At 38.0% G+C, this 26,310-nt stretch overlaps 3 protein-coding genes across 4 annotated transcripts in view; all 3 read right to left on the bottom strand.

Annotated features, from left to right (window-relative positions):
- LOC144470276 (uncharacterized) overlaps positions 1 to 26,310 on the bottom strand; it is a 297,327-nt gene that overhangs the window by 33,088 nt on the left and 237,929 nt on the right. The gene's annotated exons all lie outside the window — the stretch shown is intronic.
- Prosalpha7 (proteasome alpha7 subunit) lies at positions 20,336 to 21,774 on the bottom strand. Its single transcript, XM_078196364.1, has 4 exons — positions 21,629 to 21,774; positions 21,466 to 21,548; positions 20,810 to 21,201; positions 20,336 to 20,734 (listed from the first exon to the last, which is right to left on the bottom strand). The coding sequence occupies exons 1-4, from the start codon at positions 21,647 to 21,649 to the stop codon at positions 20,466 to 20,468; spliced, it is 765 nt and encodes a 254-aa protein (XP_078052490.1). The 5' UTR covers positions 21,650 to 21,774; the 3' UTR covers positions 20,336 to 20,465.
- LOC144468566 (carcinine transporter) overlaps positions 22,251 to 26,310 on the bottom strand; it is a 51,750-nt gene continuing 47,690 nt past the window's right edge. For both annotated transcript variants that reach the window (XM_078178141.1, XM_078178133.1), the window contains exon 10: positions 22,251 to 25,950. In XM_078178141.1, the coding sequence (XP_078034267.1) occupies positions 25,854 to 25,950 (97 nt within the window). In that variant the 3' untranslated portion in view covers positions 22,251 to 25,853. The remainder of the gene's footprint in view (positions 25,951 to 26,310) is intronic.

Raw genomic sequence — 26,310 nt, 5'->3', positions numbered from 1 at the left:
AAAAGCTGCCAAGGCGTAGTGTTTTTCGCAGCTCATCGTCGCGTAAAGCGGTTACAAATTGAGAGGCGGCCAATTTGTCCCGCGTTTCCGCTGGACAATCTGCAAACACAGCCCCGGCCAACCTGTCAATCTCATCTGCCAACGATAAAATGGATTCTCCTCTCCGCTGCCGACAATTTTGGAATAAAACATAATTCAAATTAGTTAAGTTTTTGGCTCCATATCGGAGTTCTAAAGCCAAAATTAAACTATTAAAATCAATCGATTGGGTAGCCGAGAAGGAAGTAAGAATACTTCGTGCTGACCCCTCCAATGAAGCGACCAAGGCTAGCGCCTTCCTCGCTTCATCCCAACCGTTTGCCCGTGTTACAGTTTCAAACTGTATCCTATACTCATCCCAAGACGTTTTTCCGCCATATCCTGCCGGCTTAATCGCGTATCCCAAATCAAGGGATACGCCACTTTGAACCTGATCTTGCACAGGCAAACGAAAAATTGAAAACGGAGCGGAAGAGGGCCCAGGACCAGTCACGGGAAGTGCGGGAGCGGAAGAGGGCCCAGGACCAGCCGCGGGAAGTGAACTTAAACTACTATTTACATTATTTCCCACTTCCCTCGCAGCCATATTTACACCTCCCTCCCGAATGGCTCCTACCCGCTCCGCACTTCCCCTGTCGCGAGACTCTCGATCACCCCCGGCAATGTGAGCAGGTAACGACAGCACCTGAATGAGTCTTTCCATGTTCTGGATGCGCGCCTCCATCGCAGAATTGACTGCATCCTGCGCTGCACGCTCCTGCTGCCCCAATAGCCGAGGCTGCTCGTACTGTTCCTCCAGTCGACCGATGACCGTCTGTTGGAACGCCGCGAACAAGTCCTGCAAACCATTTTCTGTTGCCGAAGTGGGCAGAATCTCACTTCTGACACCAATATATTGTTGCGCGGTTTCGACGTCCGTCGCGGCATCCCGAATAATCTTTCTTTGTTCACAATTAACAATAACTAATAACACAATAACAATTAACTATATCTGGATCTCTTATTATTTATATACGTCCTCTCGCTTCGACAGCTCGAGAGAGTCTCTCGACGACTGTCGATTCAACGATTCCGTGACAACCCCGAACTTCTTCTATTTCCTTAGGGGTTGTTCACTATGAAGTATTTCTTCATTACGGCGACTCCACATGATCAACCGCCGTAACAATATGTTGGGGTGAATTATAATTGAAACCGGTTACATTTTAAGTGGTTTGATTCGCGGAGAAACTGCGCTTTTTCAATCACCTGTTTTAAACGATAATTGAGTACCAACGAGTGTAGGCATGCAATTTAACTATACACGACGACGCATGCACAGGTCGTTTACCGGGTGAACATAGTAAAACTATTTTCAGAGCTGCGTCGCGTTATTGTCGTAGTTCACAATTACAATGTTCATCCAGTACAGGCCCGGCACATGCATCGTCGTGGGTAGTTTAATGGTATGCCCACATTGATACCAACATATGTGCTAAAATTTTCAACTTTCAAACCTTTACGACCAATATCACACATTACTTGCTGCTATGTACATATAATATGTTTACTCTATCAATATTAATCAAGGAATAAACAGATTCTAGGGAATAAGTTGGAATTTTTCATTCGGAGTGTTATACAGTAAAACCTCGATTTTTGAAACAGCTGTAGCGGCACACGGCCGGCGACCGTAATAACTATTAGAGCTGTCCGCTTGCAGATGCCAAGGATTTGGCGAAAAAATCTTCCTTGACGTCTGCAAGTACGGAAATTACTTAATTCCTTTATTTCTTTATTACTTGCACGTGCACAGCAGACCTAGCTGAGGAAATGCCGCCGGCCGCGTACTGCTGCCTGGCCGAACGGTCAGCTCGGTACCAGGATGACGCGAGCGATATCCTTCGCCCTCGCCAAAAAACCGAACGGAGGGGTAAGAAACGCTACCCCCGATTCGACTCCCAAAAAGGCCACGCCTTGTTTGGAACATAATATAAATAGCGAGCCAGAGACATGGCGACAGAATATATATCTACAGTTCTTCGAACCTACGCAACTTCTCTTGTAAATAAAGCCAGATTGAGTTTTCTCTAACACACTGTGTCCTTTCGTTTTTAACCCTTATCAACACGTTACACAGCCATTATGTGAACACTTTTGTTATCCGTAATTCTATTATTCAAATTGAATATATTTTCTGCTTTATATTCATAATAATTGAGGAATTAAAAAATGGAGGATGTTCTTTAACACGTTCACGCCGGCGCGGCCCACCGGTGGCCCGCACTAAACTGTATCATCGGGCGGCGCGGCCCACCGGTGACCCGCACTAAACTGTCCTATCACCTTTCTACTTATACTTATTGTCGGAAATTTGTGGTGAGGATGAAAAAACGGCACGAGTTACAAAACTTGCACAATAAGATCTCACTGTACTGCAGAGCAACAAACAACGCGTATGCAGGTCTGAACAGGCAATAACTACGCGCCGCCAGATGAAGCGCGATATTAATTTCAGCGCCGCCTCATAGCAAAACAAATGAAAATCGGCCCCAGCGTGAACGTGTTAAAGTTAGCAGAGGGATATGATGTCGATAAATCAACTATTACTAATACAAAAAACAAGAAACGCTCAATATAAAATAATTTGCAGAGTGTTGCGTCAGTAGATGCTAATTCCTCCTTTTCCAGTGGTTGCAACAACCCAGAGTTAAGGAAATGCCTACATTACGTGCGAGAAAGCTCTAGATCTTAATATAGAAAGTACAAGAGAATCCTAATTTTGACACTATTAGTGGTTGGTTATTACGTTGGATTGAATCAGACCATTTTGAAGCCAGAAGATAGATATAACTTGAATTGTTTTTCTGTGATGGCACAAACATTCAGATCAACAATAAGATGTGTATCTTTATTACGAAAAGAGCAATTATTCTACCATCCAAGGATTCTATCTTGAAAAAAAATGATCTTTGATCACGAGGTAAAAATCGTTGATTTTTTAAACAATATAGTACTTATTCTACTTCTTTGGATTTACTTTACTAAACACACATCAACACAAAAATGAATGTTTAATCTTTCATTATGAAATCTATTTATACCATGTTGTTCATGAAATGTTCACGGCAAAAATACAAATAAATTATATATATCCCCTCTTGTGATTTTCAATAATAAAATTTCAAATATGATGTTGTAAAACATTTTCTACCATCAAAATTAACACTTCTAGATAACTACAAAGTACTTGATATAGCTATATAAACTTTTTTTTTTTCTTAGAGGTCTTACGTCGCATCAGCTGCAGGGCTATTAGCGACCTTCTATTTAAATAGACCTTATATTTTGTTTATTAAGCCTGTATCTCTCAGAAATTTTAATGGGTCCTTGATTTTGTTATCGTTTATGTTATCCTTGAGCAGTGGTTTTAGTTTGTGTTTGGTGCGCATATAATTGTATTTTCGGCAGTTTAAGATTAGGTGGTCCGTTGTCATTTGGGTGTTGCATTCTTCACATAGAGGGAATGGTTCTTTAGTTAGCAGATATGAGTTTGTATATCTGGCATGGCCAATTCGGATGCGGGTAATCGCTACTTGGTTCCTCCTGGGTAGTGTACTGGTCATTTGATAGTTATTGAAAAATTTTTCTGTAATGTTAGTTATATGGAATGGGGCTGATTGTTTCTATGTAGTTTCCCATTGTTGCGTTAGCTGGCTTTTGATTGTTTTTATCATGTCTTCCATGTGTAGATTTTGGTCATCATTTGGCGATGTTAATGTTGTTGCTTCTTTGGCTACTTGGTCAGCTCTTTCGTTGCCAGGGATGCCGACGTGAGATGGGATTCATATGATCTTTATTTTGTTTCCTTTGCATGTAATTTTTTGGTAGATTTCTATGATATTGAGGATGGTGTCGTTATTTGTTATTTTATTATTTAATGCTGCTATTACACTGTAGGAATCGGTGAGTATGGCAGTATGTTGATAGGATTTTTCGTGTGTTATTTTAAAGGCATGGTTTATACCCATTAGTTCGACTGAGAAGACTGATGTTGCGTTGGGAAGTTTGATTCTGACTATCGATTCCCGTGTTACTACTGCATATCCAGTTCCAGATTCCAACTTGGAGCCGTCGGTATATATATGTATATAGTCTTTATGGTTATTTAGAATTTTTGCCATTAAGGAGCGGTATATTTCAGGATTTGTGTTTCCTTTTGCATGGAATAATAGTTCAGTGTTTGTTTCTATCGGTTGCATTGTCCATGGTCGAATTGTGGGAAGTCTTCGAGGTATGGTGGATGTTAATTTGGTGTTTAATTCGTGTTCATATGTATATATTCTGTAGTGATATGGTTTGGTTGAATGTTTGTTTTGTGTATACGGGCTTATCTGGAGTTGTCGAAATTTTTATTGCCTGAGAAGTACTGAGTAATTTTCTCCTAAAACTGAGAGGTGTTTCTAGTACACTTAGAATTGGACTTGTTCTATAAGCTCCTGTTGCGATTCTTAGAGCCGTATTGTGTATGCTATCTAGTTTCTTGAGGGTGGTTTTGCAAGCTGAATTATAGATGATTGAACCATAATCTATCTTGGCTCTGATGATTGCCTTATACGTGTGTATTAGCACCTGATAATCTGCTCCTCAAGTATTTGCTGCTGTTATTTTTAGAATATTTAAGCGTTGTATGCAATCTGTTTTTAGGTTGGTAATGTGTGGTTGCCATGTGAGTTTGCTGTCAAATATCATACCCAGGATTTTAAGCGAGTTTACCTGCTCGAGTTCTGTGTTTCCAAGGAATAAATTAATTTTTGGTGTCTTGTGTTTTTTAGAGAAAATTATACACTTGGTCTTAGTTTTGGAGAATTTGGTGCCTGATTTGATTGCCCAGTTTTGGAGTTTATTTAGGGTGTCTTGTAATATAGATTGTGTTGTAGCTGCACTTATTCCTTGGTATAAAATGGTCATGTCGTCTGCAAATAAGTAGGCTTTAACTGGTGCGGATATTGTTGAGAGGATGTCATTTATTGCAATTAAAAATAGGGTAACACTGATTACAGAACCCTGGGGTAGTCCATTTTGAATTGTTACAAGTTTCAATAGTGTGTTTTTAAGTCGTATGCTTATTCGCCTCTCCAGTAAGAAATTTTCTATAAATTTGAATAAATTTCCTTGAAGTCTTAGCTTTTTTAGAATGTTTAGGGTTCTTTTTCTGCATATCATGTCGTATGCTTTTTCAATGTCCATTGAAATTAATGCCGTGTGTTGTTTGTTTATCCAGCTGTCGTGTATGTGTGCCTCTATATTAATAAATTGGTCCATAGTGGAATGAAGGGCTCTGAAGCCACTTTGAAATGGAGAAATTATCTTGTTAGATTCAAGAATCCATCGGAGTCTGTTGTTGATCATTTTTTCCATTATTTTGCATAGTGTGTTGATAAGGGATATGGAGCGATAACTTTCAGGTGATGTAGGGTCTTTTCCCGGTTTAACGATCGGGGCGACTGTAGCTTCTCTCCACATATCTGGGAAGATACCATTTTTCCATATTGAGTTGTAAATTTTTAACAGAATTTTTAAGCCGTTACGGGGCAATTGCTTTATAAACTTATTTGATATACCGTCAGGTCCGGGGCTGGTATTTTTACATTTTTGGAGTACATTCATTAGTTTGTTACGTACGAACCCGGCCATACCGTGCATTTTTCAGATGTTCCATTCCTCGAGAATTCTTATCTCCCCTACAGCGACTCATTAGGCAGCGACCAGCGCATTTTCAATAAACAGAAGGCCCCGAGCGTCGCGATCTCCCACGCATCAAACTTCCACGAAATAAACATAGACGAAACACTTCCATGAAAAACCACGTAGACGCATTCCGGACCCCTAGATTCCACCGAATTTCGGGGTATAAAAGGGCCACGTTTTCCTCTCTCATCGGGCAGTACGCATCCATCATTCTTCGTTCGTGCATCAGAAGTAACTCATCAGACGTTCACCAATTTACTGCTCCAGAGTTCCCTTGTGGAACCGCATGACGCAACGGATAAATCGTAGCTATTTTGAAAAGTAACAGTGAAGTGCTCGCGAACAATTTCCATTATCTCACAAAATCAGTGATCAAAAACTCAGTGAAAATTACAGTAAGGAAACTAAAACAACTAAAAGTGCAGGCGAGTAAGCGCCCTGCACTTGTAAGTGACTCGCCTCCCGCCGTCCGGAGGCATGTAGACTTCACTGCACCCACGCAGACAACCTCGGACGAAACCGCACCATCAACTCACACCATGGATATGCACACGTCATCTATACCTACGATCAATAGGTTTGAGATACTCGCGGCTTTCGCGGAAGCCAGCGAAACCACTGCACCCACCTCCACCCGAAAAAACACCACCAAAAACCTCAATTCCTCCCTCCCCTCGGGAACTAACTCAACACAAACCACCTCTACTCCTCCACCCAATGTCAAACCACCCCCAATTTACGTCAATAACTTTAGAGGAGACATCCAATCCCTAGCCAAAATCCTCAACTGCGAATATGGCAACGACTTCTCTCTCAAGTACCTTGGAAACAAGGTAAGAATCAACCTGCCCACTATTGCAGCCCACCGCGACTTTATCACAAAACTAAAAGATGGTAATAGACAATACCACACCTTCACCCCAAACGGAGAAAAAACACTCAACGTCGTACTCAGAGGCCTCCCTACCATGGAACCTCAAGTAATATGTAATGAGATCTGCCACCACGGCATTACCCCCACCAACTGCTTCAAAATCAACAGCAAAAACACAAAAAACCAGCATTTCCCACTATACAAAATTACGTTCCCCTCTGGAACTACCTTCAACTCTATAGCAAAGATAGGCTTCCTCTTCTACACCCGGGTCTACTGGGAAAAATTTCATTCCAACAAAAACTACACGCAATGCTATAGATGTCAGGCATTTGGCCATTCCTCCAACAATTGCAACCTCGCTCCCAAATGTGTGAAGTGTGCTGGAGAGCATCTCACAAGAGATTGCACCAAACCAAGGGATACACCAGCCACGTGCGCAAACTGCACAGGCGATCACACCGCCAACTACTTCCAATGCCCATCCCTTCTCATACACATTAAGAGGAAAAATGCCTCCCCCCTACCCCTCTTCAACCCTCTTCTATACCCACACACTCTCTCTCTCACTCCCCCACTTCCCAAAAAAACAGACCATACCCTACAGAGATGTCCTAACCGGACCCTCACAAACCCCATCAATTTCCACATCCCCTTCGTCCGCCTCAAGTCCCCCTGACGAGGAATCCTTAGCTGGTGCCCTCTCCCTATATAAAGAACTAGACTCACTCTGCGACTTTAAACTTATGATTAGAGCAGCCAAAACCTTGATAGCTAAGCTTAAAAAATGCACAAATCAGATTGAGCGCATGGAAGCGTTCGTCGAAGTAGCCCTCTCCCTTGAATAATGCCCCCTGCCCCCCTCCCCAATATTCTACTTTGGAATGCCGAGTCCCTACTCCCTAAAAGATTCGACCTCCTCTACGTCCTACACAACCACAAAATCCACATTGCCTTTATCACCGAAACCTGGCTCACGCCCTCCAAAAACTTCACAATAACACACCCTCAGGCAAGACCGTGACACCTCACATGGGGGAGTCGCGATACTAATCAGTCACAACCTCCCCTACCACGTGCACACCAATCCTCTCACAAATCTTGAAGCACTCTACGTCAAGATCCTCTCCCCATCAACCATAATCGGAGTAGCCTACATCCCACCGTCGCACAAACTTACCACCTCTGACCTCGACCAACTCTCCTGGAACAACTTCACTAATAATTCCTCTGGTAACACCCTCTATAACCACTCAGCTTCAGCCACACAAATTATTAACCACCCCGGCAGCTTCACCTTCAACCCATCCAATAATAGATACAGAAAATCCACGCTAGACATCTTCCTAATTAAACATCACAACTCCTTCCATAGTACAACCACTTCATAACCAGACATAGACTGGTCCTTCTAACAGCAAAGCCCGGTAGCACACTTTCACCACCTCACATGACACCCAATAATGACTGGACTGCATATAGGAAACACACCAACTCCCTCCCCCTCACCATGACGTTCACCTCCACAACCCAAATAGACACAGCCATCAACAACCTACAAGCCTATCTTCTCGCCTGCATCAGAAACGCTACCACCAGTCACCTACCTCACAGAAATCACATCGAGACCTCCACTGACCCCTTTCTCATAAACCTCTTCAAAACCCGGCGGAAAGCCAGAAAATTATGGCAAACTCATGGCCTAGCTCACTACAAGGACGTAACAAGACACATCACAACACAAATCTCCTCCAGAATTGCCAGGATTCGAAGCAACACCTGGGATAATAAGATTCGAAAACAAACCAAGCCGGACCTCACCTTCTGAGCTAATCATAGAACCCTCACAGGGAGAAAATTCTTTATACCCCCGTTAACACACAACACAGACACCCTTACCTCAGATCTAGATAAAGCAAATCACCTTTGCAGATCCTTCCAGCAAATCCACAACAACGCATCCAACACCCCTTCTGTCTACGACGCCCAAATAAAACAATTTACAGATACATTAAACAAACAAGACAACCCCCCACCCCCACCTCCCTTGACTTCCATATTCCGCTACCCAATGTTCGCAAAGCCATTCAAGCACAAAGAAACAACAAAGCCCCGAATCACGACCGAATAACCCCTCGCTGAAGTTCGCCTCACACAAGGTCGCCCTACAACTATACTACATAGTCAACCACTCAATCAAACTCCACTACTTTCCAGACGCTTGGAAAGCAGCCAGAATAGTTCCCATTCCTAAACCAGGTACAGTTCATAAAATTGCAGTCTCCTCCCCGTCATAGGAAAAATCTTTGAAAAATGTATCCACCTCTGGCTCACTAAAACCCTCGACACCTCCAGCACTTTCATCAACCAACAATTTGGTTTCAGAGCCCACCACTCCACCACACACCAGCTAATCAGAATAGCACAGCTTCTCACTCACGAACACAACCCAACCGCACCTCAGCCATGATCCTATTTGATCTCACTAAAGCCTTTGACACAGTCTGGTCAGAAGCCCTCCTATACAAAATTAATAAACTAGGTCTACCCATAGCCTTCACTAAGCTCATACGCTCATATCTACATAACAGACATATCTTTGACCTCCTCCCAATCTCGGCCGATGTCCCCCAAGGCTCTATTCTAGGACCCATCCTCTCCAAAATCTACATTAACGATGTCCCGACTGCAAACGGTTGCCAACTAGCACTATATGCCGACGACACCACCCTCATCTCTTCCTCGTGGTCCCAGCAAGTCCTCTTCACTAGAATACAAAAATACGTCAACTCAGTCACCTCCTTTTTCGCAAACTGGAAACTTAAAATCAATCCTTACCAGCAGGTAATCTACCTCGGGGTAATCTTCGACCACAAGCTAAACTGGACCCCCGCTGTCCTGGACAGACTTGCAAAAGCCAACAAAGCATCTGCTTCCATCCATTCACTCATCTCCCACGGATCGAAACTAAAACAGCACCTACGACTCATAATCTATAAAACCTGCCTTAGGCCCGTAATAACCTACGGCTCCCACCTATGATGCGCTGCCGCTAGGACCACCTCAAGAAACTTCAAATCTTCCAAAATAAAATTCTCAAAATAATTACAGGCAAACCACACCGCTACAACACCAACAAACTTCACATAGCAACCAACACAGAGCACATGCTGCCCTACATCCACCAACTAATATCAAGATACAAGGTTGACAATCATGCAAACCCACTAGTTCGGGACACAGGCCTATATGACCGCAACAAAATTCCTTACAAGATTAAAACCAAATTCCCTCTAGATACAACCAACCTTACCTAACACACAACTGCTCAGACACACCTACCCCCCCCCCCCCCCTATCTAAACTCTCTAGCCTCTAAGTCCACGCTGCCTCACAAACGCAACATCTCACTCTAGCCCTCGCACCGAAAAGGCTAAAACTCACCCCAAGGGTTTTCTTTGAAAAATTTTTTTTTCCTCATACCCTCCTTCATGCCACAAACATAACCCCCAACCTCATGCAGGTAATACCACCCATACTCACTTCTCACCACAACCGCTAAGAGGGCACTAGCTCTCAGGTACGGCTTCCCATCTATACCTCATAGTCAAAGCTTCAAAAAAAAAAAAAAACTCTCATCGGGCAGTACGCATCCAAAGTCGGCAGGGTATAGACTGCGTATCATTCTCGTCAAAACTGTCAGGCTGTACGAACCCCCGCATTTCTCAGTGCGTGAAAACCGAGAATACCGAACTTAGGTACCGCGTTACACTCAAACACTTCAACATTTGTAATAGACTCAGTTCTTGTAGAATATACTCTAGTATTTTTACATTGAATCTTAGAGTCAAGTTTATTCATCATTCACATCCTTTTCGTCTAGGTACACCAATTAAAGAGTTACGAGGCTAAATATTCTTTATTCCTTAATCCTTATTCCGGCTCGTAGGCCCCGACGGTGAAACAGACGTCGGCTCATCTACGAGTTACCTTCCTGTGGGTCCCGGTGGTGAAACAGACACCGGCTCGTCCACACTCTCCTGTCATTGTGGGTCCCGGCGGTGAAACAGGCGTCGGCTCGTCCGCAATTCTTTAATCCTTATACTCCCAATTTTACCAAATTAACGAAACCTCGGTCACGCACGACTGCCTTGGCCCTCGGCTCGTAACAAGTTCATCTAGTTTAAATTCTACGTTTAGTAGTTCGATGTCATTAGCGCTGATCGTAGAAGTTTTTTCGGTTATGCTGTTTGATAGGTTTGCTCTGTGGAATATGAATTCTTTGTCGTAGTTTTGATCACTTGAGTTTTTAGCAAAAGTTTCGGCTAGAAGGTTTACGATTTCGTCCTGTTTTGTTGTTGTTGAATGGTCAGGCATGATTAAGGCAGTAATGTTTTTTTTGTAAAAAGAGCCTTGGATTGCTTTAAGCTTGTTCCATATGATTTTGGTAGGAGTGGTGCTGTTCAATGATGTTAGGAAGTCTAGCCAGGACTGTTTTTTATTTTGTCTTATTGTTTTCCTCGCTATTGCTCTGAGTTTTTTAAATTTTATTAGGTTTTCGGTTGTTGGATGTTTCTTGTGTCTGTTGAATGCATGTTTGACTTCCTTCGTTGCTGTTTCGCGATCTTTGTTCCACCAGCGAACTGTGTTGTGTTTTCTATTTGTGTTTGGTGCTGTATTTGGTATGGAATTGTCTGCTGCATGTTTCATAATGAATATCAGCTGTTTAATTGAGTTTTCTATGTTATTTGGATCAGAGCTGGTAAGTGTGGGAGATTGTTTTTATCATTTTTGTTTAATGTATTTTATTATTGTGTTTTCTTATTTTTGAGCCGCTAGATGGTAGCACAGTAGGACGATGTGGAGTCAAGGAAGGGATGGAAAGAAGAAGAATGGAGTCGTCCCCAGAACTTTGTAACGGTTGCACGTGCATTCAAAATTTAGAATAAACACTTTTTTAGTATTGTTGAGTTAATATAAAGTGTGTTCACTATTTTTCCAACCTCCTACCCCCACAGTAAGTGTGTCCAGAGGTAGAATGTTTGTAGTCGTTGATATTTTTCCCAGTCCGCATAGTCTAGTTTCCATCGCGTGGTTGGTTCATCGTGGTTTTCTGGTTGGTTTGTGTGGATTTTTATTAATATGGGGAAATGATCACTATCATTTAGATCTGACATGGTATTGTATTCACAATTTAGGGCAATATTTGTGCTACAGAAGGATAGGTCAATTGTGCTGAATGTTCTGTTTGCTATGCTGAAATGCGTTCGTTTTAGGTCGTTTAGAAGGATTAAATCTTGTTCAAGTATGATTTTTTCTAATATTCTTCCTCTGGTGTCGGTTTTTTCTGAACGCCAAAGCATGTTGTGGCTATTAAAGTCTCCCACTGTGATGAATGGTTTGGGTATCTGGTTGAGTAAATTGTTTAATTCTATTTCATTTAGTTGATAACTATTAGGGATGTATACATTGCTGATATGTATATACTTTTGTTACAACTGTTTCGATGTTAGAGGTGGTTTGGATTTGTTCGCTGTGTACGATGTTTTTTATTAGTGTGGCCACTCCTCCACTTGCAGTTGGGGAGTTTCGGTTCGCAGTGTATGTTGTGTAGTTCCTGATTTTTATTGTTTGGAGGGCTTTAAAATTTGTTTCTTGGAAGCATACAATGTCAGGTTGGTGTTTTTTTGTCAAGTAGTATTTGTAGTTGAGGTAATCGGGGGAAAAATCCGTTTAAGTTCCATTGCAGGATGGTAATTGTCATGTGTCGTAGATCTGTTTGGTTGAATATTAATTGAGTGTGAGATATATGTTAACTATTTAGTTTCAGAAAAGGTAGATGATAGTTTGTTATGAGGTGTCGGTGTCTGTGTCTACTGTCCAAGGTCCAGAGTCATCAAGTAATTTATTTGTGAGTTTTTTACATAGTCTGTGGATTCTGTTCTTAATGCTTCGTCCAGTCAGAAGAAGGTAGATTTTATGAAGCATTTTTGTTAGTTCCGATATATTTTCAGTGTATTCATTCGCTATTTCGGTTGGGTTTGCAGTTCCAAAAGAATTTTCTAGGAAACTTAATAGTTGGGTGTAGTTGAGAATAAATTTGCTGTCAGGATTATCAATTAGATCTTTAACGGGGCTAAGCAATTCTTCTAAATTCCTTTCATAGCGGGAGGGAGATTCCTGTCGTATTTTTTTGACTCTGACAGTCTTCTTTTTAACCGCGGTTGGGTGTTTGAAGCTTTCTTCATTTTTATATGTACGGTCTGAAGTAGTCTCTGAGGTGAACGAGAGAGGTTTTTTAATTCCGGAATCCGTTGTCGGTAATTCAGAGATTTTTGATTGATTAAGATTAATCATGGATTCCTCATTTATCGACGGAGATGTTGTTTCAGTTAAAATAGGTGGAGTAATGCTCGTAATGGTATCTTCAGTTTCGTAACTTTGTGTATTGTTAGGACATTGCTTGGCAACATGCCCTTCTTTCTTGCAAACGAAACAATTTAGCGTACCTGTAGTAGTGAAAATTCGATAAGGCGTATCATCCACAACCGTTATAAAGGAGCCTGGGATTTTTTTGACATCCTCCGGATGGACATATAGCTGCCTCCTAAAGCTTAAGATGTGTACAAATTCAGGATCGGATATGCCTGCTTTTAACGATGAAATTTTCGAACACATCCTGTTCCGTCCTACAACGGAACTTTGCCTTGCAGTTATTACTTTATTTCTTTTCAAATTCGGGTTTTGTCAATTCATACGGTTATTGCTTTAGTGTCCTTTTTATATCGCGTAATTACATTAAGAAATCTCATTTGCGCTAAATCGCTTTATTAATATAGCCGATCATAAAGCGATTTCTTCCAAATTAGTTTTCCAGTTTATGGTAGGGTCGCCAGATGGGCCGCGCCGGCCACTCGCTCGGGCTTCGTCCGGTGCTACGTCACTGACTTGGGTTTTCCCGGTACTACGTCACCGCGAGGCCCGGGCCCTCTGACTTCCCTCTCCATCTCACCTGTAGCCAATCCGCGTCTGATCGTTCATTCCGAAAAGGCATAAAAGGGACAGAAAACTTGCAATCTCATTCATTACATTTTCGCAATTACATTTTCCAACACTCTTCAGTATTTTGATCATCGCTTACATAACGTCAGTTCATCTCACAACATAACACCGAAACATAATCAGTAAACCCGTGTATCAAAGTGACTTGTTTTTGTTAGAATATATTGTTTATTTCATGTTTAAAAGTGTGTCACATTCTTCACCTCAACCAGCTCTACTACCTTAAGTGGTCATAGGGCATCGCGACTAACGTTGGCTTTGTAGAATCGAGGCCTTACAACCCTCGTAGACCGGTCAGTGGTCTCATTGTTAGTTCGTGAAAAACACATCCGAATATTGTTTTTCATGAATTCTTTTTCAATTTCAGCATTAGGAATGGTAGGAGATACATTTGAGAGGATGATACGTTGAGCTGGTTGAATCATCGGTCTTACTTCTATTATATTATTATTTATTTTGATCGATTTGTGTTGTGATATAAGAGAGGCGACGGTTTCTTTCTTATCAAGATATATGCATATTCTTAAATTCGAAATTCTAGAAATGTATTTAATTACTTTGCATACAGTTGGATATTGATTCCATCCACCGACTGGAGGATGATGGCTTGGTCCTTAGTAGGCATGTTTTCAAATTTGGTGGCATTTGCATAAGATTTTGGAAGTTCCATGGGTTCGATTTTTTTGGGTATTCTTTAGTGAGCGAAGTTAATGGACTCCTGTACTCAGAAGTCATATTATCATGTGTAGAAGGAAACATAGATTAAGGTTATCTTGGCGTATTATCTTGGTGATCATACACCAGCGCCAACACACACACACACCAGCACAATGGATATACCAATGTATCACTACTACTAACAAGTCACTATGATTGTCACACTATGATTCCGCACATGCGATCAACACAGGAAACGTCCGAACTCGTCGACGGATCGATCACGACTGTATATAAACTTATTATGAATATATAATATAAATCTCTAGTCTTCGGTACCATGTTGTGGCACAGAATTAAATAGGACATAATTAATAACATACACAACGATGTGTAAGAACGTACAATATTTCCGCGTTGCTCCAGTATAGTTTATTAGTTTTATTTTGTAGTTATTAGTTTTAGTAAAATTGCTGTATCAGTTTCGTTTTTTGACCTAATATTTCATTGTTATTATCAAAAAAATTAATTACTTTAGTTCAAAATCTTACGCGAAATTACGTCTCATGTATTTGAAATAAAGTAATTGCTTAAAAACAATTTGTCCAAACGAAGCACAAAAGAATATCACTTTCCCTACGATATCCATAAACTAAAAATAATTAAGTATTTGACATAATTCATAATTTCTTACGATTACTCGTTATCATCTCATCTGAAATCAGATTAACATTGTTTCATATGTACCACATATGTTCGACATTGTAATAGGTTGACTAAAATGGTATCCGTGAAAGATGCCCGGTTTTAATGCTCACTACATTTTTCCGAGAACTTGAAGAGGAAATTCCTCGGTTTCTGCGTAGCTCTGTGGGCCGTTAATTCATTTCCCTCGTCGTGCAATGGTGGCCACACGTGGAAAAAGACTAATTGGCAGAAGAGAGTTGAAAGCGTGCAGGTAAGAGAAGCGGAAGAAAGGCAAAGTCCTCGGTGAAAACGAGACTACAAATGGTAAACAAATCTAGATTTAATAAAACGCAATCTCTTAAGGCATCGCAAAATTGAAAGCCTCTTCTCCGCGTATAATGGTTTGTTCGCTTTAACGCAAAAACTCTTTATTGCTTAACAATTAAAATTAGCAAAAATCGTAAAAATGTTTCACACCTTTTGACCAATAAGTGAAGATGTTTACATTTTTCCATGCCTGCAGCTTCTAATAGCGTTAACCAATTTCGATGAAATTGTTTGTCACTCCAACAAATTGTAGTTTTTATAAAGTTGTTTACTCATTGTAAATGAGTTAATTTAACATCTCAAAATATATTGGAAACTAAAAATGACCGATACATGTTACTTCATAAAAATGTAAAGACTTTTAAGCATGAATTAATTAATTTGTTCAATCATTTCCTATGAAAGAGTTTTTATAAATAAAAAATAAGTTATATACAGTTTATATTCATAAAACAAATTATTGAGTTTTAAAGAGTATCAGAATATTATCATGTCTCACTGTACATCATCTGGATAATTCAAAAATTTTATTTTTAAAATTGTTACTTTTGTCGTTTTCCAAGACCCAATAAATGGCTTAATTATGACGATAGAGTAGTTTAAACTTTAAATACAGATTTCACGCTGAAAAAGTTACAGAAGTTTCGTTCGTATCGCTTGAAGTCAACGTCGGCCGAAGATCCCTTGATTCCGAAGCCGATAAATATCCTGCAAAAGGTAACACCGATAAGTAAAACGATTCTTAGATCGTTCCTGCCATATCAGTAACAAAAAACTGTCAGCACGCCACTGACAATTCTATCCTGCTGCACACGCTCGCAGAATAATAATTGTTTCGTTAATGTTCCTTCGGTTTTCTCGTGCACGGCGTTGTTATGGCACGGGGACACTCCGCGATGTGGTGGCGGGATTGCCATGCGTAACACGCGCGATTATGTCACCACGGTAGAAGTGAAATCGCGAAGAAAATTCACCGTCTTGATTCGCGCAGAATCGGATCGGTTCATTGTGGCAGCTTTAGGAATGCTTGTCTTCTGTTCAGAATTGTGGAGCATTGACTATAGTCGAATTATATATTTTTGGTGCAAGAGTTATAGGGTGCTTCATCTAATCTGAGTCATATATTTACGGAATTCGCAGAGAAGTTGTTTCTATTTTAGCATGATATTTCTCGACCGAAATAATTATAATCGTTAAAAAAACAATTACCCATAAAATGATCACTCAATTGGTGCTAATTTGTACATATTAGTTTTAGTATCTAAATCCGATTTGATTAAATTTAGATTTAAAATCCGGTTTGCAAGTTTTACAAATGCATCTAATCAAAACCATTTTTTATACCCAATTGTCATAAACCGGTGAAACCTTATTGTTCGTTAATAAACAAATTGTGATCGCTTGGCAGATGCGATCCAAGTGTCGCATAACTGCTTTTAATAAACGGCCGCCACGAAAATGCGAAAAAATTGGCACGACACGTTTTGACCACGAGACAGGTTCCGAATAAAAATAAAATGTTGCTCGGTAATGTCCGCGAGATGGGCGAATTGGGTCACCGAGAATCTTCAACACACGGTTGCCGGTTACCACAATCGTGCCTCGTGATTGCAATAATTCGTCGACCAGATTTTAGCAAGGGAATCACGCGCCTGTTGCAAGATCGGAGAAGAATAGAAATCACGTGCTAATGATCCGTTGTTTTCTTTTATTCGTTTCGTTGGTCCCTGGCTCGTTCAAATGATTCCACTTTGGCACAGTATGTACTTGGGTCTTTAATGTTGCAATATACTTTCTATTTTAGTAGTAGTCGCGATCTCGTGTAACAGTGCTTCATTGTAATCTTTCGATAAATAAGTAATTAATAAATTTTTTAATAAATTTAAGTAATTCCTCTTGGATGAGGCACACATAATGGATTATGAAAATATTTATATATACACACATGTGTTCAAGCTTTCAGATATAAATTCCTATCAGAAACATATAAAACAATGTATGTACTATATTATTATCCTTGTATCACATTCATTGTGAAGATCATGATTTCCATAGATGTCATCGATGTCACTGAAATCGAAATAAAGTTCTACCCTCCTATTATCAATATTTCAATATTAAAGTAAAGGATGACATTCAATAAATATGAATTAATGTCAAACAAATACTAACCAACGTAATTGTGAAGAAATCGTAGTGTAAGAGCTAAATCCGGAATTGTTCAAATACTTTGAGGAAACAATCGTAAAATATTAGGTTGGTGCATATGAAATATCAGAGTTGTAAGCAATTATATAAAACTGCATATCTTTTTTCAAAAGCTATTGATTTAATCAAAATGTGTCCCATTTGTTCCAATACACTTTTCTCAACGCGAGTTTAATTCGTAGATGTCTGTCTTCAAGAAATTCTGATTTTTCGGATCAATAAACTATAGTATGGAATTTTTCAGACTGTCTCCATGTACATACTGCTTAGCCCATAAAAACTATGCATACGTCGTACAAAACAATTGCGAAATTAAATAAAGGAAAATATAAAATTTTATAAAACATAGATCTTTCGCCAACCGACTTTCACTATTTTAAACATTTAGGACTGTTTTTACGGGCTAAATAGTATATAAATGAAGACGGTCTGAAATATTCCATATCAGAATTTATTTATTCTAAAGATCAGAATTTGTTTAAGACAAGCATTTCTGTAGTGAAATCTCGTTGAAAAAGGTGTAATAAAGCAAACGGGGCATATTTTGATTAAATTAACAACTTTTGAAAGAAGATATACAGTTTCATATGTTCACTTAAACATCTGACATTTCAAATACACGAACCTTATAGTTAATAAAATAATAATTAATTAAACTAAAATAATACCCAAGTAATCTAAAATATGCATAAATTACATTTCGCGACGAATAAACTATTCGTCCTAATTTCCAATAAGCGGTTTCTGCCGAATGAAATTGATGCTGCAAGATATCTCAATTAATATTCAATATAACGTCTCACTGTGACTGATTGTTTCGTTATCTGAATACTGGTATTTCGTTGACCAGTTTGAATAACTGAAGTTCTTCTGTATAGAAAGACAAAATTTGTTGAACAAAAAACAATAGCCCCTCGCAAACCTGGAAATAACGTTACCGAAATTCTAACATTAACGCCATCGCCGTGAAACCGACCCGCGTGCTCTTTGGCATTTCAGTGAAGGCAAAAGAGCGCTTGAGGCAGCCGCGAACAGTAACAATATTAAATTCGTTTTATGGGAAATCGTTCCAACAAAGACCACCGCCATTTTAATACGTAGTATGCTTGTGGCAGTGTTACAAAAATTAATAAAAATAGAAACCGCGAGCAAATGAATAAAATGGACAAACGATATAACCGCGATAGAATATCCCACAACGGGAAGTAAAATTGACCACATTCATTTATTGCAGCTTACAAAAAGATACGAAAAAGGTCCGAAAGCTTTTTATCAACAAAACGGAGATGTCCATTGGGATTGCAGCGGGAGTAGTAAGTTTTAGTGCGTCAATTAATTTTAATTATTTAAAAGATGAAAATTAATTTCACAAATATTTTCGAGAAATATAATCGAATTTTTTGATAAAGGAAAATAACGAGAAATTATGAACATCATCCGAATCACGTTCTGAACTGACTATGCCGTATAAACGTCGCGAATTTCAACGAAAAATGTGTTTCGCTAAATTCGTGTAATTTTTTTCATGTGCGTCCAGCATCGCTTGTCGAAACAAGTAAAACATGGATTGTGCTGTATTGATCGTAATGCTAAAACGAGATTCGAAAGTAAATGAATTGTTGTACCTGTGAAACGATAGAGGCTGCACATTTTCGAGCGTTGAAAGCAGGGACCAATAAATGTGTAAAATAACTGTGTTTAATTTCAACGAATTTTGTCGGAATTACAACTATTGTAATAAAACAATTATTATAAATTACTCTTTGATCGTTCTATAACTAATACGAAATTGATAATTAGGTATAGCTAGTGGCTCTGAAGTAGTGTTGGGGTAAAATGGAGTTTTTAGATAGTATATAGATGTAAAAATAAATGATTTTATTATTTGAAGCTTCTTTAAAAATTGAGTTTCACGTCACGTGCTTCTGATGGTACGCCAACCGAATGAATGCGCAAAAAGAGTAAGACTGCAAGCACGGCTGGGTGAGACAAGCGTTCGTCGGTGTGTCTTATTCCATATGTAATTGTGCTGATTTCATGCTCTCTTGCTCATTCGCTGCTTCCCATTTTTTTTTTGGCTGCGAGGGCAGTCTGCCTTTTTTCCAATTATAAATTATCTTAAGTCGAAGTACGTTCATATCTCTAACAACAGAACAATTGCACATTATATGTTAACGTTCCACAAAAAAATTCAAGATATTCATGTGATAGAATTTTTACCAATTTTTCAACTAAAAATTTTAATTATGAAACATTAAGAATGCTTTATAGAAATTTAATCAACACATCGATTACAAAGAATGTAACTATGCTTCAAACAGTATGTATATTTCAAAATTTTACACTAAACATTGTTTCTATGATCTATAATCTATACATTAAACTGTATAATTCATTGACCACTTTAAATTGACTAAACGACAGGCCTATCCCCTTTCTGTATCCAACCCCGTTCCGTTTTGTGCAATGAATCAATTTTTACAAAGCAGTCCTTTCAAAGGTACGAAAACATGTACACAATATACTGCGAATAGATTATTATGAATTACAATTCGGTGTATCTGCGCATTTAATAAACTGGGTTCGATAAAAGAAACAGCGAAAACAGTCGACGCGTAAATCCGGACAAAAACGTTATATTACTATCAAAATCGTTTGAGTATAGTTACATAAAAAGTTTTTTTTTTTTGTGCAACATGAAAATTGTTACGTTGAAATAGTAGAAAAGGAGAGGTACACACACATTTTCCATTCTTATAAACAACAGGCAGCAGATTTTATTGGGCTCATTCACAGACAGAAAAATGCCATAGCTCTGTTTTGACGTACTTAAATTAGATAACTTACAAGTACAAAATATGTATTGGACACTATTATTGATTTACATATCTTCCGTGTCGCTGTCTGAATCTTCCGCCATCGCCAGCTTCGCTTTAGCTTCCGTTTCCGCTTTTATATCTTGCGGCACACGCTCATGCCTTCCGTTCGTGTGTTTACCCACCCAGCTCATTTCCAGCTCGAATTGTTTATCTTTTAGTTCATCGTGCACTAGATAGATAATTCGCGCTGCTTCCTTCACTAAGTCGTGACAGCTCATTTCAGAGAGCTTCAGCTTCTCGATCTCAGTCTTTGCTGACTGTTTTGCTTTTCCTATCAAGCGGAAGTAAGAAGGGATATAGATGATATGTTTGAACAAAAAAATGAATACACCTGAACTGTACTTACCAATGGCGCAACCATAGTATCCATAAGATACACCAGATGGGTCAATCATGTACATTGTTGGTACATCATTTTCATAGGCGCCAAGAATAACAGAGCAACCGTAAGGCCTCACTGCTGAGTACAGGGTGTATGCATGTATGTACATGGATACATTTTCGTTCAAACGTTTCAAGGGAATACCAACTCCAAACAAAGATTTGTAACGTGCTGCTTCGGATCTGGCAGTTTCTGCAATTTGGCCAGCATCTGATATCAAACCAGAGGCTACCATACCTATGTGTTGATCAATGTTGAATATTCTTTTGTTCGCTCCAGGCTCATACAGCTTGGAAGTAATAATTTTTTCGACAGCAAATACTACTCCATCCTTCCCACGTAAACCTATCACAGTTCTATAACAGAAATGATATATTCCATTGTTACATTAAGATTTTGTTAATGCAGATGTGCTGAGATGTAAAAGCTGTATAAAGTAAAGGTTAAAGTAATCCAAATCTTCAAAAATGTTTCCTTTTTTCCTTGGATTGTATTGACTACTCGCTAGCCGAATACATCAAATAGATACAAAATAACAGAGAACTTCAGAATAAGTTAGCTAACAACATTGCTGTATAATATCAATTATAAATAAGAAACACAGTTAACGTTACACTTACCCTCCATTCTCAACGGCTTTCTGTGCATATTCTACTTGAAACACACGTCCGTCCGGTGAAAATTGAGAGGCGGACAAATCGTACTGAAATCACAATGGAGGTTAGTTTCCATTTTTTTCGAATTTTAAATGAGTTTTCATAAATTAATACACTGTATACTTACACCTGTTCCTACAGAACTCATCCTTCTATCGATTGTAACTACAAATAATGTAGTATTTTATAGCAAGAAAAATTGTTTATACCTGAAGACGGCGTGAATAGGCGAAAATCAAAACTCTATCGTCAGCGCCGCTTATTCATCCACGGGTCAGGTTAGGCTTATATCCCAAAACCGACATCTCACGTTGATTGTTAGAAGCATAAACTAGGTAGAATAAAAGTAGACTTATCATCACAGATTAGGTATTAGCACTGACAAGGTATAAGAGCTACTATTTCCGTGTCGCACACATCGTTACCGACATCATAGAAATTCCTTACTGAGAATCGAGTATATTCTGTATACCTCATTTATATTTTGTCGTTTATAATAATAACAAGAAAATAAAATTCTGTCATTTAGGAACAAAACCTATTAGTTTTTTAAATGTTTAATCGGCCATCGATTTATTGTTCATTCTATTTTTCAATCTGTTTGGAACATTGTTTCCATAGTAAAAAATTCGCACTTCTAAAATATTTGGATCTCTCTAATTATCCATATGAATGAATTCAACTCCGTAATGCTTTTTCATAAATATTAAATTCCTTTTCGGTGTATCAGGTGAAAATAAATAACTTAGTTATTAGTAATTAATGAATAATATTGTATATTTTCAACTTCTTAGCCAATTTCGTTCAACAAATTGATCACAATAATAAGCTCCATTCCTTAGAATTTGGTATCCTAATTTTCCTCACAAAAATCTTAAATCCTCTTCGATGCTAGTTTACGCTAATAATCTCTCGATAGTACTAGGGCATGTCTTACTTATGTTAGATATTAACACATGTGTCTATTTTCGTTACGGCCGTTTTTAACGATTGCAATATCTGAAAAGGCCAGTCCTTGCAAACTTTTAATACAATATTGATTAAAGATTTATGTCCAATGTAGCGCATACATTAACGAGGTAATTCATGGTGACGTTGACTCACATTATTTCAATTTCAAGTCTCCGGAAAAATTGTACAGTTTACGGGACAATCTACGCTGGGCCAGGAAGTGGGGACTTCTCTGATAAGTACGCGGATAATTCTAATACAATTCTACGCGATCCTGGAATCGTCATCGTCAACAGAAACAAAAAAAATCCAATGATCTTACTGTCGTATCGTGAAGAATGTTACAAAGTATCTTTTATCTTCACAGAAACAACAATCTTGTTTGTGTCACAACTCTTAGAATGGTGATCGTTGACGAAAAATAACATTTTTCTATTAACAAAATTCCGCTAACGTGCTTTTTCATTTATATTATACTAATTTTCAGATATTAGAATGCATCAAAAAGTAACATGTCATTAGATCTGAAGAAAAAATGCAAATATGACGCTTTTCTTGCAATTTCAATATAGTTTATGCTTCAACTTGAATTGTGCAAGCAAGATGTGTCAGTGTTGAGATTGTTAAAAAGTACACACAGGAACCATTTTCTCTGCATTAACAACTTTAAAACTATAAATTTTGCATTATGTCCTTGTTGCAGCAAACGTAAACGCATAAATAGTAATATTATTATCTACGAACGTTTATGTAAATTTACATTTTTGCGGACAGAAAAGAATTTTAAACTCCGTGAAATATTGAGTGAAATAGTACAATACTGTATATTAATTATTTAGGATTACAAATTTCAGATTTTTTCGTTACATTATATCGTTAATGTATTTAAAGAATTATCGGATCAACAAAAATAAATAATTCTCAACCTAAATGAAGATTTGATATTCTAGGATCAAATTGATCTTGATAGCTATTGTGTTAATTGAATATAAAAATTACTGACTAATATTCCATTGTATTTATTACCTTCATTTTAAAAATATAATTAAAAACTTTTGGTTTTGTACGTAATTTGGTCAATTGTAGGTAATACTTGAGATTCAACTAAAACTGAACAAATCACATAATGTGTAGTTTCGATTTATTTTTCATTTGAAATCACCAATTTTCGAGTTGTGCCCTGAATTATAGGTCACCTTGCATTCTAAAGCTGAATAATAGATTAATCGTTAAAACATTTGTAACTGATGGCAAATACAGGAACGAAATGAGTCGACGTTACGACGGAAATACGCGTCACAAAATTGTGCTTCGCTTGTGTTCCGTATAAATTAATTGCGCACTACTTACAGTACAGTAAACGTGATAGGTGACAGCTCGAGTTTCGTAATAATTATTGTCGATACGTAACGACAGTGTCTCGCGGACGATTCGTTTCAACTCTAATGAGATGATTTATTAATCTACATCGTAGAAGAAAGTTCCGTGACTTTCGATACATTAGGATTGTCGGAAGTTTTAAACCATTTTCAGGTAATAATCCGGGAGGCTTACTTTTAATGTTTGCAATAGTACAATGAAATTAAATATGCGTTATACTGGTGGATAATATTTCATAACTGTATGGAAAGTTCTATTATTTTGTTCAAAACATTTACGGCAGTTTAAATACCAATGTTTCAATGTACAATGTAAAAATGTTGACAGATGATAGGTCATTTTCGGCCGAAAAAGAATAAAATATATCTGTTCGACAAGTTTTTCGATTGATATGTTCGAAATTAAATTTTTCTCACGTGCAAGAAACAATCGACTTTCCACAGCGTTTTGAAAGCGGACCTTACAGGGTCAATAATAATAACAATAATAACAACAATAATAAGATTGACTAAATGATACTAACAAAGACAAACCGCATCATTATCTTCGCAACCTTACTCTATCAGTACTACTGTCGCTATTTCAGCTCAGCATTAACGTGTGGGTTCTATGTTCAGTATGAAACCTACTGATAGAGTAGTCATATGCGCGCAGCTATAAAATAGAAACATTTACCGGGTTTTGTACTTTGTTTCAGGAACCATAACTGTTATGGACCCGCATAAAAAAGTCATAAGATAAGCATTATTTCTTCTACTGAAATCTTTCTGATTAAAAATAATAAATTTGTATGACCGAGAAGTCCCCTTTATTATCGATAACCATTATTAATAAGTAAATGGACAATTAAATGATGAAGACACTTAAAAATTTTATAAACACCGTAATGTGTATTATTTTCGACTCGTGAAAATTATGGAGAGAATTTTTATTTTACATAAATCGATAGTTATCGGCAAAGAAATTTATTTTGGTTTCTGGAGTTATCGAAATAAATTTTTTCCACCGACGATTATTATCTACAACGGAAACATGATTTTGCTTATTATATTTGCAATTTATAATGACTATCGGTAATAAAATAAATTTTTGATCGTCTTTAATTGCTATTTATAATCAAATCATTTAAAGATCAAAAGATTTCAGTCATGTGGTTTTTCTGAAACAATCTTTCTCTAGATTTTGTGATTCATATCCCTTATATGATTCAATTATCCTTGTCGACTTCTCTCTAAAAATGTTCAAGATTTATCGTTATTTTTGACCCTGCTTTGTTTCGCTTCACATAGACACTAGTTTACAACTTGCGTGTGTCTGAATTGTTATGGTAGTCTCATTGAATCGCGGTAACCGAATTCTACACAGAGCTGCGAATTTTATGCATTTCCATCATAAGTAAACAACTGAGAAATAAGAAGCAAACAATTTTACTTAACTATACAATAGTGAGCAGTAAGTTGTTCAAGTTAGCGTACTTCGTTTTGAATCAAATTTCACTCTCGATGTATAAAATGGATTCATTAATTTTGCAGGAAGTGACTATAAAGTTAGTAAATTAGTGTTATACTTTATTCATGTGACTGCATATTTAGACCATAAGGAATGTGATATAGTCTAAATATAGTACAAATGCATAAAACGCAGTACAGTCGCATTTAATATTGTACTGATAACTGTCAGTAACCATTGCTCCACGTCATCGATGCTTGAAGAATAAAAAGTCCAATGTCGATAAATCGTCGTTGCTATGTACATGCGATCAGTATCACTGCTGTCAATATATTTATAAATGGGCTAATTTATTAATACCGACAGTATTATTAGCCGAGCAAGATCCGCTCAAGGAATCTCAACGTTTTTTGTCTCTTCCAGTGTAATTACCTAGGTCTACCAACATCTTTCACAATCAGCACACTCGCAGCAGACTTTAACACGTAACATCACACTCGCACTTTAATAACTATATTTACAAAGGATTTGGCAAGTTTCACTGATCGATGCCAGTCACTGTCAAACAACCACTATAATCTTGTACAGTCGATCTTCTGCAGGCTACCGGCAAACGCAGGATTTGCGAGGCCTTGTTTTTTCCGATAGGACTTCTTCAACGGCTCACTCCTGAAAAATATAACGGAACTTGAACAACTAAAACTTACGGGGCGAATTATAAATAAATCCTATATAAGGAATTCCCGGAAAAATGATAAAGAAATTATAGAATAAAAGTTGTTCATTCGCCGCTTAATTTTTATGATATCTGAAATCGATATTTTCAAAACTACACCTCGGTATCCTACATTTTTTTCCACGTCTCGAATTGATCAGGTGCCCGATGATAGACTGATAAATGTTACAGTAATTACAAAAAAATATATAGTGCAATATTATAATAATCATATCATGTAGGTTCATACAGCAGCATGTGAAATTGTGCAGTTTGTAGAATGGAGCAACTTTTTTTAAACTGAGACCACATAG

This window comes from Augochlora pura, chromosome 1, assembly GCF_028453695.1.
Source record: "Augochlora pura isolate Apur16 chromosome 1, APUR_v2.2.1, whole genome shotgun sequence".
NCBI lineage: Eukaryota > Metazoa > Arthropoda > Insecta > Hymenoptera > Halictidae > Augochlora > Augochlora pura.
The sequence above is the reverse complement of the archived record's forward strand: the minus strand, read 5'-3'. Positions and strand labels throughout refer to the sequence as shown.

What these genes read in the sequence shown, in the direction of transcription:
- Prosalpha7 (XM_078196364.1), bottom strand. Translation starts at nt 21,649, where the DNA reads ATGAGTTCTGTAGGAACAGGT. An exon ending in AAAGCCGTTGAGAATGGAGG is followed by an intron (nt 21,202 to 21,465) that starts GTAAGTGTAACG and finishes TTTCTGTTATAG; the next exon opens with AACTGTGATAGGTTTACGTG. An exon ending in ATACTATGGTTGCGCCATTG is followed by an intron (nt 20,735 to 20,809) that starts GTAAGTACAGTT and finishes TCCGCTTGATAG; the next exon opens with GAAAAGCAAAACAGTCAGCA.